This window comes from Stigmatopora nigra, chromosome 21 (assembly GCF_051989575.1).
Source record: "Stigmatopora nigra isolate UIUO_SnigA chromosome 21, RoL_Snig_1.1, whole genome shotgun sequence".
Lineage (NCBI taxonomy): Eukaryota > Metazoa > Chordata > Actinopteri > Syngnathiformes > Syngnathidae > Stigmatopora > Stigmatopora nigra.
In genome coordinates, this window is record NC_135528.1 from 8,743,353 (window position 1) to 8,761,179 (window position 17,827).

At 40.6% G+C, this 17,827-nt stretch overlaps 1 protein-coding gene across 3 annotated transcripts in view; it reads right to left on the minus strand.

Moving 5' to 3' along the window:
- Positions 1 to 17,827, minus strand: part of trps1 (trichorhinophalangeal syndrome I) — a 65,464-nt gene that overhangs the window by 15,009 nt on the left and 32,628 nt on the right. For all 3 annotated transcript variants that reach the window (XM_077743814.1, XM_077743815.1, XM_077743813.1), the window contains exons 6-9: positions 17,420 to 17,634; positions 16,682 to 16,856; positions 16,391 to 16,619; positions 15,283 to 15,952 (exon numbers count right to left, since the gene is read on the minus strand). In XM_077743814.1, coding sequence (XP_077599940.1) covers positions 15,283 to 15,952; positions 16,391 to 16,619; positions 16,682 to 16,856; positions 17,420 to 17,634 — 1,289 coding nt within the window. The remainder of the gene's footprint in view (positions 1 to 15,282; positions 15,953 to 16,390; positions 16,620 to 16,681; positions 16,857 to 17,419; positions 17,635 to 17,827) is intronic.

Genomic DNA, 17,827 nt, shown 5'->3' on the forward strand with positions numbered 1-17,827 from the left:
ATTTTAGAAAAAGCAAGTGCAAGACATGCTTGAGGATTGCAATATTGTAACAAAAAAATATATAAATGTAGTCTTATGAATAAAACATAATTGTAGAGTGCTCAATGGTTTTCCACTCACCATGTAATGCACATCTCATCCCAAAATAGGCCATATTGAACCTTTTGCGCTTGTACCAAATTAAAAGGGAATTATAAAGGGCTACAAAGTCGACTTTTTCCAATAGCACGGAAGTGTAAATATTAGAAATATTAGAAATAAAGACTCAATTCAACCTTTTTAAACCCACATTTAAAGTGAGTCCTTGGGCTTTTTTGACAGGTCCCAAATTAATTAAGCAAACCAATTAACTACTCAATCCAACAATGAGTAGTGGAAGGCAAAGAAATGATTAAAGTTTGATGAAGGGGGTATTTAGGGTGTAAGTTGGGGGATATTATTGACTGCCAATTCCTAAAAGACTAAAAAAATGTCTTTGCATAATTAGGTTTAAATGAGGGAGGAGACTGATAGCAAATGAGCAAGCCACCTGATGCTTATCTGACATTTTCCACTTCTAGAGGACGCCAGGATGGACGGAGCGTCATACGTCGATATCGGAAAGACTCGAAAAGACGCAGACGGCGGGCGGGATTGTTGGCAGTCAGTCATGCTCAGTCTGTTGCGACAAAGCAAACAGATCAGCTCGACTCAGAGGAGCGCAAATACGAGTCTGGGGGCGTAATCGACGTGTCATCTCGGTAGGATTCTCGCACCAGACGGCCACGTACGATAACCCGATACGTTACTCCGACAACAGAACGGGAACCTTGACAGATCGTCACGCTGCGCTTCACATCCACAAAAACGGGCGTCCAAATCTGGCGCCGGAAACGAGACGTCTTTTTTTGAGTTGGAGACTTTAATTGGACTTCAGGAGGCACGGCGCCAGATATACCTGGGCGTCAAACCTAGCGGGGGCCATGACACCTCCGAAGACAGAGCGTCGACGCCGTCAATCAAAAACTAAAAGTGGCAGGATGGAACTGAGATACTTTTAGACATCTTTAATGTCCCTTCCTTCATCTCTACAATCTGCTAACTGGCTCTGACATTGACCTCCTCTCTCTAGAGCTTGGAAAAATAAAATCAACATATTTACAGAAAGTCGTCTTGGGGGCTTTGATCACACTGGTGTGTCAGGCTGCCAGTTACAACAACTCAGGGAAAAAAATATGGCGATGAGGATACAAGAAAAAATAGAAGAGGAAACAGAAGGCAAATTCTGACGCCCGCCTTTTCTCTATTCAAATATAGCACATCAGAAAGCAATGTACCCAGACAGTAACGCTGTCAGCGTCGTACAGCGACATCTATAGAATTTTTTAATACAGTGCATACACAAGGCGCACCGACTGATTGGGCGCTACGTCCACTTTGGGAAAATGTTCTTTTAAGTGCCCCCTATGTGACTAGTAATGTCTTTTCTATGGTTTATCGCTCAATAAGGGGAATTGCAATCATTATTAAGGGGAACAATTGGCCTAGGTTGCCAGGTATGAACTAGGATTATGTGTCAAAATATGTCAAGGAAAGAAATAACCAAAGAAATAACCAATTTCTCTGAGTCACTCAAGGACTAGAAATCCACATTTCATTCTTTTACATCTCTCCACTTGTAACCCGGAACAAATAATCAGTGAAAAAAAAAAAAAAGAAAGACTTGAGCTGCCTGGAGAATGGCGAGTCAATTTGATGGAGAGAAAACGCAGAACAGACGGTGAACAAATGACTGTGGTTGCTACAATTTTTTTCCGTAAGAGCTTGATATGACTCGACAGAGTGGATTGGTAGGAATCCGAGCGAGAGCAGACCAGAAAGCTCATCTCCCCGGAAAGACACTCTGGTAATAATGAAATGCAAGCGCACACATGCGAGTACCGCTCGAGAAGCATCAAAGGGATGTTTTTCTTTTTTGCAGTCGACTCATCGTTTCCAGGAGATTGAACGCAAGTTATGCCGGTATGAGGATGGCCTCGTGCGTCAACTACAGTGGACACGCGCAATACACTTGACCACAGATGGTGAAAATGTTGATTGGAACTCTACACAAAGAGCAGCAATCGGAAAAAACAACATCATTGCGGGTCTGACAGACTAAAAACCCTCAATGCACGCCACGCCCTAAAGGGGCAAAACATCATATAAATCACCCAAACTAACGATTGAAAATGGATTGTTCCTTTCCCAGGTGATTGATAAGGGGAAAACATTCCAATTTCCTTCCCTAAAAGGCCTACAAAGACAGGTTTTCTACACCTGGAAGGGGTCAAAAAGGCTCAGCCCCTTTATTTCTACTGCCTGACTTTCATTATTTTATCCCACTGTGATATTGTCTCTCTCATCTCCAGCACACAGAGAAAACAAACACAAACAATGGGGAACACTGCAGGTTGGAGGGGAACAAACAGGCTAGATAGTGATCACTTCAAACACAAGCTGAGCTACAGCCACGCAAAAAAAAAAGAAGGCGGATGGGACGATATTAAAAGTAGCCACACGGAGCTACCTATGCAAACAATGCATTCAATTTCCTCTCTTATTTTCCAAGTGTATCACAGGCTGCTTTTTTTGCAAAATTGCCACATTGGAACTGCTACAGACAACATTCGGTTACCTTATTAAAAGGACCACATTGACTTGGGTAGGTACTTCAATAGATTGGACTTTTACTGTCCTTTCCTTTGTAAAATAAACCAAAAAAAGCATAAAACGTAATTTTAATGGCATGTTAAAGCCTATCCGGAAGTAAAGTAGCAAATTGTAGGCTGTTTCATCTGTTTATAGTTTAATTTCTGTCATTTTAGTACTTTGTTTGAGTTCATCACTATGTTTGTAGAGTCAAGAGGCGTAAATCTACGTGAGTATTCGACCGAGATCCAAAGTTAATCGAGCCTAAAATGCTTCAGGTCAGGCGCTTTCTCACTCACTTCCGCCTTACCGCCAGTTTGAACCTGTACTATCAAATCAATATAGTAAAATATGAATATAATACACATTTTATGGTCCAATTTCAATAGTTACCCATCTATTTGAGTCCTGACCATTGATTTTTGAATATTCTTTGACAACATTCTCATTAAATAAGGTTATAAAAGCTCATGATAGTGCACATGTGATCTTTAGCGACTTCCAAAAAGAAATGACAGCAACTCTGGCTTGCACAAAGAATAAAACAAAAAGATTGAGGCATTTTTCAAGTGGCCCTCCACAATCTTGTGGGTATAAAAACCCAAAAAAATGAGCAGCTCGCCATTTCAAACCATTCCTGCAAAACAAATGAAAATCAGGACGCATCTGGACAACATCCGCACACGAAAACTAGATAACAGACACACGCAAAATGGAGGCTCGAGTATGTTTTCGGGGAATGGTGTTTCTGTCTTTTCTCCTTCTAAGTTTCCTTCTCTCCTTACGCTTTTATTCTGTTCTCTTTGTCTGTTCACTAATCCCATACGACAGAGACACAGAGCACAAATCTCCTTGTTGGCAGTGAGAATGACAAAAAAGAAAAAGTGCGAGAGGGAAAGAGATTGACTGTTGAACACCAGTTGAAGTTATTTATGAGGCTGGATTCGATGCTGGAACATATGGAGACACTACTTGTCTTTTTGAGGGTATTTTTTGTTGTATAGGGGACACCGAATGACTGACCGATGAGTCTACATGAAAAACACAGTTTTTAGAGAGGAAAATTCCCCTTGACATGTTTTTCTTTTGCCTGCAATTTGGATTTATTGGCATTTCCGCAGGTTTTCACACAACAGACACGGAAAAAAAGGGAAATGGGGGTGCGTGATCTTGACAAAAATCATAAATGTTAAAACTTGGTGAGTCACTCGACTATACTTGGAAAGATAATAATCAATTACGGAATTAAAAATCAACTGGAATTGTTCTCCATTTTCTATTATTTTCCTTGGATAGAGAATTATTTTTGTGAATGAAAATAAGGAACCGGTTTTAAGGTTAAAAACTGGTATCAGTGTTTTTGCCAATTTTTGACATTTTACAGAGTAAATCAAAAACAGAAGTATGATCAATTTATACTACATTTTATACTTTACTACATTGTGTCTCATGGCATTCACAGCAAAGTATTATTGTTACTGAAAGATGTAATTACACTATGAGGGGAAATAAATCTGTAAGATGATTGGCTGGCAATGCCACTTTTGGTGGTCTGGGATAGATCCAGCACCCCCCGCGACCCAACTGAGGAAAAATAGTTGAGGAAGTCATTGGGTGGTCACAAATACATCTAAAAAAAATTAAATTGCATATTAAAATGATGATATTCTAAACATTTTCATGTTATCCTTTTATATTTCATACTTTTCTGCATTGGGGAACTAAAAAAAACGGCACTAATAAAAAATAAAGGCACTCACCAGCCACGTTTGACAAAAACAACTATGCAATCCATCGAAACCAGTTCAGATAAATTGAGCCTCTATCACCGTCAATGGCATCCCATAAATGAAAAAACGGCACTTACAACCACAATAAAATGCAACACAACAACCCATCAAACCGCTTCAAAGTAAAAAAAAAATGCCTCCAGTTACAGTAAGTGACTAAGAAGTGCAGTAAAAATGTTGACAACATCAAGGATCCACTAAATAACAATGACGTTTTTTCACTGGCTGAGACTCAAAAAGTGACTTCTACTCCATTTTCCCAACCACAAAATACTTTTTTTTTCTCTAGCCCAGCACGGCGTCGACGGGGGGGTTGTCGCCAAGGCCGTATCGCAAATGAAAGCTGTAATTATTGGCGCTGACGAGATTGAGAGGCGGCAAATGATGAAGCGAAAAGGGACGGGAATGAAAGCAAGGCGCTGCTGCAGTGTAGAAGAATGATAAATAAAAGATCTGATATACAACTGATGCAATACTCTTGTTATTGTATGGCCACATTAGAATTAGCTGAGCCCAAAAGCCTCTCTCTGGCTTGCTCCCTGGCTCCCATAGTAATCATTCAAACCTGATTGCTCTGATCCCTTCATTCTATTTGTCATTATAGCTAACATACACACCCCCATATCCAGAAGACAGATACAAATGCCTTTTAATCATATGGTATCAATATATAAAATGGCTATATTTCCCAAAAGTCCATCTGAAGGGACACGTTATCCATAACTCAAGGTATGAATGCACATTTGCTTCAAATTCTATGGGTGAATACACACACACAGATGCGGATTGTACGGAGAATAATGGAAATGGAGATGATTTCCGTTGTGTGTGGAAGATGAAACCTTCAAACCGTGTGTTGAGTTCAATGCAAGTGCTCCGCCATTGTACTTTTAAGATGCTATCTAAGCGTAATCCTTTTGTTTAAGGTGCGGCTTGGATTTGTGTGGGAAGATAAGCTTCTCACTAGTACGAAAAGTCAAGAAAAGACTTTTGGGGGTTTGACTTTGAGAGGGAAAAACTAACCATTTGTGTCCGTTTTTTTTTTCATATATGCGATATTTTTCAATGGATTGGATGACGAGAACTGAAAAATTTGTAATCATTACATTATTTCCAATGAATGTAGAAAAAAAGTGGAATTTCTGTATTTTGTGTTATATAAATACAAGAAAAAAATAACCCAATTGGATAAAAAATTGGATTTTCTTGCCCTTTTTTGCAGTCACTCTACCAATTTCTGCCTGGAAAGTTTTCTTTCATTAGTGTAAATAAATATATATAATACTGCTATCAAGTTTTTTTTTAAAAATCTGATCCTTTTGACCCGTTTCCAATGCTCTTTTTTAACAAATAAAAGTGGAAGAATTACGGGTTTAGCCTTTACATCTTTTGATTTCATTTCTGAAAGAAGCTCTCAGATAAAATAAATAAATAAAATAAATGTTGACAACCCCAAGTAAATCCCTGATTTGTTGTACTTTATTCCTTATTTTGAGGACGAGAAAAACAGGTGGCTGTTGCTATGGCACCCAAACAAGAAGGATCTTTGGATTCACATCAGCAAATACCCTCATAATACTTTGTTTTTTATAATTAAATAAAAAAAACTCCCATTGGGTAGATGAAAAATGTTGTTTTCATCTGCCGTGGGCATTTGTTTATTCGACTTTAGATGAGAGGAGGCGTTTAATAAAGAAGCAACATTTTATTTTAGAATAATAGAAAACAATATTACTTTATTTCTATTGGTTCAAGTTAAGGAGAAGCCTAGTAAAGCTGCTCTAGTACTTCAATGTAATTTCTTAACTAGGCTTTATCCTGATTGGAGTCTTACTATGAATAACATAAATTGTACTGAGCGGCGTGACGGCCATTGAGCTTTTTTTGCAGTCGGAGACAGAAAAACTTAATTTTAGAAGCCTACTTCAATTTCAATTTAACATCACAATCATTTGCCAAAAAGCGTTAAAGCAGAGCTATCGAATTCCATCCTCACATCTTCCCTAAATCATACCTGAAACGAAATACCCCCCCCAAAAATATATATTCTCAGAATTTAAGACACCCTGTATTAATTCCCCAAGCAATTCACGGAAAATAACTGAACACAGTTCATAAACGGATGACGCACATGGCAAATAATTTGAATCAGAGCATCTAACAGAGCACCGATTAGCGTAAATATGAATATGAATAGCTCTTTTCCACAGTCCCATGCAGCATATCAATGCAGACCTTTTACATTTATTTTATCTGATGTCCAACATTCCAAAGGTTTTATTAACACACACACACACATGCAGACGACGACCCCCCCCCCCCCCTTCCTCTTTTCCTCCGCCCCACTGAATGAATCGCTCCTTGTCTGCGAGCTGATGGAGCGATAAAGTTGCTTTAAACAGCCGAGGAAACACGCCATGGCGGAGGCCAGAACATGTGTCTTACATCAGGAGCAACTCGTGTTAGCGTCGACAAAACGGAAAAAAAAAAAAAAGAATGACCCCCTTGGCGCTTTAAAAAAAAAAAAAAAAAAACATGAGAACACATGTCTACCTGCCATTCTCCTATCAGCTTTTCATCTATCGTCTTTTCCGTAGAGAATTCTAGTTCTCCTCCTTCTCCCATTATTCATTTGGTTTTCCAACAGGGCTACATGTCCAGGGACATGAGACAATTTGTGTGATTTCATTTTACTGCCTGGATACTACTACGAGATGATGACTTTTTTTTTTTTTTTTTGGCGTCTTCACTTACTCAGCAGGAAGGATTGTCCACTTTTATTCCCACTTATTAGTCTCACAGTGGCTGGAAAGTGATTATTTCACCTCTAGTTTCTTGAAAAGACCCCCTCAGCTCTATGGACAAGAACTAAAAATAAACTATCTATAATGTCCCTCCATAGACGCATTAAAGAACACAAACGACAAACACTGACGCATAACGGCGCCTGACAACAACACACGTAGACCAATCACGGACGTACGCAAACACTGAGGCATTTTACGAGACAAAACGCAATTAGAAAGTGAGAAATAAATGAAGCTGTGCATTGTGGGTGCAGAAACTAGATCAGGACTTATTGGCCTAGCCGATACAATGCAATTTGTACCTTATTACCAGGCTAAACAGGTACAAGATGTAAGGCTTAATAAGATTTTAGAAGATTGGAAGGCAGAATGGAGAACTTTACTTGAAACATTTCATGAGACCAAATTAGTTTAAAAATTATAGCCCAGCACAAATGATGCCCAATGATAAAAGTGCAAAATAAACAAGACTAGGGAGTTTATACTTATGTAAATGGGGGTGTTTAATGTTTGCATATAGGAAAAGTTTGGTTCCCGGGTCAGATTTAGGCCAAATAGTTTTCATGTGGGCTGGTTTATTTCCCAAAAGTTAACTTATTGGCCACCATTGATGCCATAGGGATTGGACGTCTGGCGCTGTCCATGGTGCTGAGGATCAATAGTTAGTTTAAGTGAATTGGACATCTATCATAGTCAAAATGAGTACATTTTAGGGTACTTACAAGTCAAAAGTGGGAATTTTTGGATCATTTCCTATTGATTTTGAAGGACCATCTTGTTATGTTCGACTTTTTTAGGCCTAAAATTGAAAATGTCCATTTTTAGACTCCATGAACACCCTGATTTTATTATTTTATTATTATAATACCCAGTTGTAGTTTTTCCTTAGTTCTAAGATTCCTCAGATTACTGTCTTTTTATTTCTGATTTGTCCTAAAAGAAACTACTAATTGACATACTGTCATTGGGAAGCCATAGCATACAAATCTAGTCATAATACTTCACAGACTTTAATACGAAGACTCGTTCTTGATCACTGAGCCGCGATAGATTAAAGGTAACACGTCTCTTCTTAGATGGGGGAGTGGGGGGGCTCATGTCTTGTAAAAAAAGGGGCTTATCTCAATGTGAAGTGGAAGACAAAAGCCCTTCGTTTAGAATAATGGAAGCATAGTCGAGTCTTTCTATGGATTCCACGAATTTAAGACATTAAAAGGTGCAGCCAAAGTGTGTGTGTGTGTGTGTGAGTCAAGATGCTGGCAGACAGTGGCAATTCTAAAGAGAAATTGAAAGAAATGTCCAAGGACGTTCAAGTATCTGTACTTTGAAATAATATACAGGCAGAGTAAAGGGCACCTCGCCATTGTTCTACAGCAACGTAGACATTAAATAACAGGATAGATGAAATATGTGGAGTCTGTATGCCAAACATCTGCTGTAATGATGGTGCAAAATAAATAAATAAGAAGCGCAAAAAAAAGACATTGTTGAGGTACGATGACAGATGGCAGCGTTCTATAGGCTAACGTATTTTCATTAAAAACAAAGGGGAAAAAATTCAAATATGAATGATCACTTTCCAAATGAGCCAGAAAAGACATTTTCTACTCTTCCACAAGCTTGGGAAGATATCACTCACATGAGAAAGGGGGGGGGGGGGGGGGGATATCCTCCATTGCTCAGAAAATGAAGGCCAGAATATGAATTTTTGTGAGTGATGTTAGGAAAGACTTGAGTTACACGTCTTCTGCGACACGTCATTTTAAGCTAGATTTTGTTTAACTTCGAATTTCATCTGGACAAATTTTAGGGTGGCTTTTTAATACTTTTATACTTTGGTGGTAAAATTAAATAATATTTGTATCACTAGTATACATGCAATGCATTTAAATGATGAGTTGAGCAACATTCTTTTTATTTACTTTGCACTTTTTTTCTAAAATTATGGAAAAACTGATCCTTTTTTTAAAAAAAGTATACTACAAAAATGTAATTTAAACCTGTAAAATCTTTGCTTGAGGTATGTTAAACCGTTTTGCCTAAATCTCTGCAACTATTGGCACTATTGTGGTTAAACCTTAGATGTTATTGTATTAGAATCATTTTTACAATGTTGAAAACGAGACTTATAGCACTGGAGGTTGAATTGTTAAAAGATTTTAATAGTGGAAATTTGAATTTTCCAGGTTTCTGTGCAACCCTGTGATGCCCTTTGGAATTAACTTTCTCCATCATCCAATTCTAACGTCAACAAACGGCTTTAACCATTGTGCGCACCTGGAATAACTTGAGCGTCTCTCTAGCTTCCATCAAGTCTTCAAAGACGAGTAAAATCCAATATTTGTATGTTTTTTTTTTTCTAAAGTGTGATCTTCTTGCATTGAACAGAAGTGGAAGGCAGAACAAAAAAAGCTTAGCCTTCTATGGGGAGAGGAAAGGTTTACAGGCCGCATCGCACCCGTAGAGCAGAATTCATAAACACACTTTGCACACAGGCGAGAGAATTCCTAATGAGTCGGACCTCACAGGGGGATGCGGAATAGCGGAAGGGTTGGAGGTGGGGGGTGGGGGGGTGAGTGCTAGTTCGAGAAGATGCCGAGAGGAGAAAAAGCTTTCACATCGTATCCTGCCTGCGTGCGTTGGGGTAAAAAAAAATGCCGTCCACATTGCGGAAACACGTGTTGGAGACCAAGGCGGTGCGGAAACCTTGCCGAGAGGACCTCAGACGGCCAATGTTGCCATGGTATCGCTCCCAAACACACGTGGGGTGTCTTAAGTCAGGTGGAATCATTAGCATATCATAAAGATATAGTCAATAGCACATGCATCTGTATGGACTTGGGTATAAGTGATGTCATTTGTTTGCAATTGCATTGGTTTCAACAGTAAACTCTTTGTCACCATTTGACCAGCGACCAAAAGACCAGAGACCAAAAGACCAGAGACCAAAAGACCAGAGACCAAAAGACCAGAGACCAAAAGACTAGAGACCAAAAGACCGAAGACCGGAGACCAAAAGACCGGAGACCAAAAGACCGGAGACCAAAAGACCGGAGACCAAAAGACCGGAGACCAAAAGACAGCTGACCAAAAGACCGGCGACCAGACGTCCGAGCCCCCCCATGACACATACGATGCATGGTGCAATATTAAAACATCAAGAACTGTCAGTAGATGGTGCAAAAGAACGTGACTCAAGTCAGGCGCACAGATGGCGGAAGTGAAGAAAAGTGAGTGGAATGGTAGAGGGGGTGTCAAATTAACTATTGGTCAGGGGTCAGGTGGACATTTAATCTAACCAATCAGCTTCCTAATTACACAAGTGCTGCCAGGATGCTATGTACTGCCTGTGCATGTGTGTGCGCGCTGGTTAATATTGCGTGTAGAGCTCTTGTTGTAGCAAAATGAACATCTGGCCTCAATATTTGTTCCATGTGTGAACGCACACGCACACGCAAGCGAGCCTGCGGTCAAGCGCTCATGCCTTACACACAAAGAAAGAGAGCGAGAGACCAACAAGCACGGCGGCGAGGGCACACAAAAAAAAGTTGGAGGAAAAAAAACATGTGCAGCGGAGCTGATTGTAACAGTAATTGATGTAAACGCCTAAATTACAGCAAGGAGCTAAAGTGACCGCCGTGTTTGAGCGTTGCCGAGGCAACGCGATGAAAAACACCTGGCCGGCGCGAGGGCTGGCCAGAGCGGAACATCTGTGTCACGGCGTCCGGACCCAGAGCCGCGACGGAGGCCCGCCCGGCCCGCTGGCCACGGGTGTTAGACGCACGTCAAACTCGTTCTATTGCACGCCACAATATATTGTCAGACGTGAATGGCAGCGTGGTAATTAGACGTTGCTTTGAGTGGGAAAAAGAAGAAAGTTTGGCTCCCTATAACCGCAGTTATTCCATTATAAATAGTCAAAGTCAAAAGAGATGCTAGGTTTAATTTGTTTCCCGAAAGAAGTCTTTCCTGCTTGGCCCGCAGCACTACAAAAACAGATCCTCCTGTTTTGTCAAAGCCTAATCAGTCCATTCTTCCCAAATTGATATCCTATCGATTATAATTCAGTGCAGAAAAAAAGGTTTTATCCGTTTTTTTCCCTATTCATCAGGACTCTAAACTTGCGGTAACACGACACACAATCCCTTCTGTGTAATAACTTCGGGGTGAGGTAATATGAATAGACATTGGGCGGTCATCTGCCTCCTACTGGCTGACTAAGGAAAGACAGTGAGTCAATGATGATGACAAAGCCTATGTCCGATTATTATTATTATTCAGAAGCAGTACTACTCATAGCTAGGTAGCATATGAATGCCATACACTATTTCCCAATCTAATTTGAAACCAAATTTACATAAACAACCAAAAAGTAGAATTCCAAACTCTACTTGGCATGTAAAAACTTTCCGAATTTTAAAGCATTCAGGTCAAGATTTTCCAATTGGAATTTTGTGACCAAGCGCTTTGCCACCTCAACCATAGTGTGAACAAACCCCAACATGGCCGCTAAACGTGCTATCATTAGGGATCGCAATTTTCTGGAAAACGCTGGAAAAGGCTAAAAAAGGCTCAAGGACTTCCCACAAGCATGGCTGAAACTTTCACGACTCGACTTGATCCGACAGCATCACCATAGCAACATGTAGAAGTCGGGCAAACTGGAAGGAGAATAAAAAGAGCCAAGACCCGAGTCCCCAGAGTTTCAAATTCAATTTACATTGTACTTCTCCACGCTGATAAAATAAAACAGATGGATAGTGTTGTAGACTTATTAAAGAGCATTGACACAATGGCCAAGTTAATAAGTGTGTCACGTTCGGACAAACCAAGGTTGTCACAACTTTACTTTTTCTACGATGTATCGGTATAGTACTTCAAATAGATTGAGCTTCTATTCCTGTCATTGACATTAAAACAATCGTCTTTACGGTGTAAATTCTTTTTGGAGGAGAACCAACAACAACTAAAATTAGCAAACTGGTTCCGTGTCAGTTGAGGCGCTCTAACAATAACAATGTAGCGTGGCAAAATACAATTATAGTTTCATTACTTGGGTAAATTAGTAAGATAAAGTTGTTATTTTTCCTTTAAAGAAGTTACAGACTCAAAATTACGTGATAACCATAACTGGAAATTGGACGTAATTACAGTAGTTGACTTTGTGCAATGCTTTATGATGCCCCTAGAGGGCACCAAAGTCATGTTGGAAAGAAAAATTGGCAATGAGCGACGGAATGCTTGGACGGAATACAATTTTTATACATTTGGCTTAATGTTAGCCTTCGAAGTTCAACCTGGGTTGTCGATTTGTCTGCTTATAAACGTGCACTTCATTTACGTTTAAATTAAAGCATAACGGGTAACGTAAGATGAGTTTAAAAAAAATCAGCAATACATACAAAGTGCCACAAGGTGATAGGATTTTTCCGCAAAGAGCCTCTTGTACCCTCTCTAAAAAAGAGGCAAGTATCTTTTAATTTATTTAAATTTTCTATGAATTTGCATCATTTACAAGCTAAGTTTAACTTTACTATTAAACCTCAGATGCACAACCATACACAGACATAGACAAGCATAAGCTCTACAATTTCCTGAAGCGGATATAACAGGATGTTAAATTGTCGCTATGGAAAACAACTTGAATTCGTGCTTTAATTTCCTAACAAAATACACACTTACGTAAGCACACTCGGTCGGAATGCAAATGTACGGACAACGCACGTAATTAAGTACACGAGAAGAATCGTCGCACAGATGGATAAACATGGATTTATGCAGGGGAAATAGAACGCAAAGTAATGAGAACTTTATGTAAAGTACAGCTGCGTTAGTCTGTTTTTTCTTCAACATAATTAGCTCCATGAGGCAGAAATATAACAAAAAAAAAACTTAAATGGAACGTCTCTTTGACAAGCTCAAAGCATACGCAGTCATTTATCTTATTAAAATTTTCATACTAGTACTTTTGAGTCATGCCGGATTTGCAGTAGTTCCACAAATGTATTGATTTCACAATCTCCACCCTTGTAACTTTTTTTTTACAGTTTTAAAGACTGTTTGGGTCTGCATTTGGTTACGGCGGTCAATTTTACTTGATGCCCTTAGTTCCGTCATGAATACAATTTGACGTGGTGGCAAACAAGACAGTAAATTTTGAATGCTGCTTATGTTATTAGATGACCCCACTTGGTTTGTGTGTTGCTCTCTCATTAAGTCAGTCAAAAAGACAGAAAGTCACATTGGAGACAAAGGCCCACGTCACTGTAATAAATCAGCAGACCGAAAAACCCAGTGGGAAGTGGAACGCCTCAACAATGCAATCCTTCTCTACTCTTTAACTCTATCACTGCCATTGACAAAAACTACATTTACATAAACACTTTTTGGGTTTTGTGCCCAGAGACCAAAAAAGAAACATGAAATGTTGTAATATATATATACATGCCAGTCCTTTGCCCTACCCGAAAACGATGACTCAAAATAATGAGTCAAGACAGCTGGCAAGCGTGTGTTTGTGCCATGGAAACACAGTGTAAATATTGCGTGATAAAGCAATATAATGTCATCGCCATTCAAGTCATATCTCACGTTCAGTACTTGGGGTGTCTCACCTTCACAAATGGGGGGGTGCGAGAGAGGAAAAACTATTATGTAAATGAGCACACGTCTCACAAAAGAAGTTGTTATTGATGCCATGGGAAAGGTAGTGGATTAATAATTAATATTGTGGTTTGCAGTGGATTCATGAGTATATTTTGAGTATAATATCTAGTGGATAACTCAGTGTTTATGTGATGTTCACAAAAACAACAAGTCGACTCAACTTGCATACAAAATAATGCAATCAGTACATCCAAATAAAAGATATTCCTTTTAAACGTTTGTTATGGTCATAAATGATACCTTCAACCAGCAAAACACTTTCCCACACAATTATCCCTAATACACCACGGTACTTCCCTGTACTTCCTCAATTATCAAACAAAGGTCGCTCAGTTGACGTCAAAGAGCGATTGAATATGTTGTTGTTGCTTCCCTTTTGATAGAGAGAGGAAATCTGAATGACAGAAAGACTTTCCACTGGTTACATTTTGTTTCAGGACTCGCCCCATTGCTTCTCATCTAAATGTTCTTCCCTTTCTTTCTGCCCCACCCGAGAAAATGAGTAAACCTCCTTGCCGACACACCCAACGTGTCTGCCAAGTGGTTGCCAACACATCATGTGCATAATCAGTCAACACAGTGTATTCTTATAGTCATTTGTCCTCAAGACATCCCATGAGCTTCATTCACAGACTAACTTTTACCACTGACTACATATCCACCCACACACATACACAGAGTAAATGTGCTTTTGCCGATTTAATGCGATCATAGCCAATAAGCTATGGGCCCCAATCTCGCTTCAGCCAGTCCATGACATCACTTTATACATTAAGAAGGCTCCCCCGCCACTCTGGAAAAGTGGAACATGACGGGTGGGTTGTCAAGGCAACTGTCAAAGTTTTGCTTTGCCGTTAAGTCGAAGGCGACTTGGTGGCGACGTTTTGCTCCGTCATTCTGTGGGATTAGTTTTCCCAGTTAAAGTGGATTCACTGCTTGCCAATGACAATATTGTACTTACAATATAGTCAAATTGGCAATGTGAGCCCACCCGGTTTGGCAATTAGATTCGACGCCTATTGTCGTCAATGTCAGCTCATTAATTGTTGCAAATATTGAGAAACCTTATCTGGATCAAAGTATATACTTTAGTTGTAACAATCCAAATGGATTGATATGAGCACAATTGTTATTTTTGCATGCTATGTTGTTTAAAAAAAATTCAAATATGTCATCAACAGAACTGTCAAAACTGCTTTGAAATTTTTGGAATCGCTTTAGTCTTTTTAATCAAACTAAATCTAATTGTGGTAGACTGTAATATTGGATTGCATTGCATCTTTGCCCAAATAATTCATCTTGTTTGGTCGTGACATTGGACATTGAGTGTGGCGTTATTGCGAACTTACCCGTAGCAGTGACTGGGACTCTTCTTTAGCAGCACCTCCTTTCACCTCTTGGCCTCCTCCACTTCCTCCTCCTCCTCCTGTATGTTGCTGCGACGTCACCTGACTCATTTTCTCCCCTCCGCTGGCACCAGGCCGGCCTCCTCCTCCTCCTCCATACAGCTTGGCGTCCCCCAAAAAGGACTTGGTATCTCCCAGGTAGACCATGCCGGGCGAGGCCACGCCACCGGTTCGCTTCTGAAGCGAGGCCTCGTGGTTGGCCGAAACAAACGCCACGGGCAGAGGCGAGGGGAAAATGGATGGTTCTGGTCCCATGCGCTCCTTGGGCACCCACAACAGACCGTGGGCTTGCTCTCCACTTCTGGTTTCTCCCAGGACCCAACCTTTCTCGTGTTCTCTGTCCTTGACGATCTCTTCGCGCCCCCCCTCGGCCAGGCGGCCCTCGGGTGGCGCTAGTGAGTAGAGGAGGCGCAGATCTCCTTTGCTCTCCTCCTTGATGGCCAACGTGGAGGGCGCCGAACAGCCGTTGGCCGACGGCGTTAGGGACGGAGTGAGCGAGGTGGCCGAACCCGAGGCCTCGTGACAGTGGGCCGAGTTGAAATGATCCAGGAGCGCCGATGTGTCGGGCGCCGTGAAGTCGCAGTGGCGACAGCGACAGCACGCGTGGACACGCCTGCATGCAGACAACAAACAAGGAAATCAAACTCAATGAGTTAAAAGTAAAGTATTTTGCAGACTATAAGACACAATTTTACTGTATTTTCCAGCCTATAACTCGCACTTTTTTGCTAGTTTGCTTGAGTCCGACTTGTTTTTGTTTTGTTTTTCTGTAGGCTATACTATAAATGTTCACAGATACCTATTTAGCCTCTAGTTCTCCATTTCAGTATTGTGTTATTAATGTATGTTTGTTTTTGGTTTCTGATACAATAAAAAAAATCCCAAAAAGGCAACATATATAGTGTTTTGTTTACAATACATTCTTTATTCTTTGGTTGGTGCTTCTATTCTGATACTAAGATACTATTGCAGTCTGTAAAGTACTATCGCAAAGAAATAAATGGAAATTTGGTCTATATATGAAATGAATTATGATGCAAAATGAGCTCACCTGTAGTGTCTAAAGATTTCCTCCTCCACTTCGGTAATAAAGTGGCATTTTGTGCACGAGTACTCCCGGCTAGCCTCTTTGTCCGGACCGCTACCTTCCTGTTCTTCAGCCTTGACATTGGCTGGCGCCCCCTTAAGGTTGATTAAACTGTGGCAACCGTCATAATGCTGCAGCAACACGTCAATGTCGGTGGTGGCGAAGGCGCACTGGTCGCACAGGTGAGTGACACCTGAGGATGCAAAATAAGGGATTGTCAGATATTGAATGGTAGTCCATTTTTGAACGAATTACCTTGCGAAGCAACCGAGTTGGCGAGGTGGACGGCGGAAGCCGATGTCACGCTGGGGTCGCTCCTGGGATAAGGAGGTGGCGTCGACCCGCTTGTTTCTTGCTGTTTGCTGGATGGAGGGAATTTGCTGCAACATTTGGGACAGCTGGACTTTCGGCAAGCAAAGGGGTGGGAAACCTATTCAAAACAACAAGATTTCATCTGGTTAGGATTGCTGTACTGTGATTCGTCATGCCTGAAATGATCAAATTACTAACAAATAAAAGTGCATCTTGATATGAGATTTGGCAAAAAATTGTCAATTTAGGTTTAGCATGGTGAAATGGAGCAAAAATTAGGGGGTCTTGGATAGAATTGAAATTGGGAGTCCAACTATAGTAAACACTGCTTTAGAATTCAATGTCAGTAAGTAACAAATTCAATAGAAACATTCAATAAGTGTGTGGCGTCCCGTTTACAAACTCTTTGTTGAAAAGCCTCTAAGCGATTCTATTGATTGCTAACTTGAATTCCCGCTGAGGACGACACAGCACGAGTGCAACCATTTTCACATTGTTTTACATATAAAGAGAAGGCGCAAAATAATCAGTGTCAATTGCGCTGAACTCTCCTGTAAACAAGCTGTCAATTTATCCTTTCATTTTCTGTGATTACAATGACATTAATTGCCTTTTGTTCTATGTGTCAACATTTCCACACAGGGAAGGCTCAAAATTAGATGAAGAAAATGTTCACATCACCTCTCCCAAGTGTTTTTGTGGCTGACAAAGACCTTGAGGGCAGTACATGCAGTGCTGGATACAACATCGATGGATGGAGTGGTTGTGCTGGTAGTGGAGCAGCAAAGGCGCCACCACGATCACGTCGCCGGCGTGCGCCATGGAGTAGCGGAAATCGCATAACTGGCAGTTGTAGCTGGTCACCACTGCCTCGGCGTCGACGCTGTTGGGATCGCCTGGCGGACAGACGGATGTCGTGTTAGGCAAAAAGGTCGTCCAATTGGCAGGATGAGAACGGACGATATTTTGGAAGGGCAGAAAGCCGACGACAGCAGGGTGTTGGGAAACAGGCCACGTTGAATGATAATTTCTCATGTTGATTTATCGACATAATTATATTACTATAATAAATAAGATAAGGCAGAATTT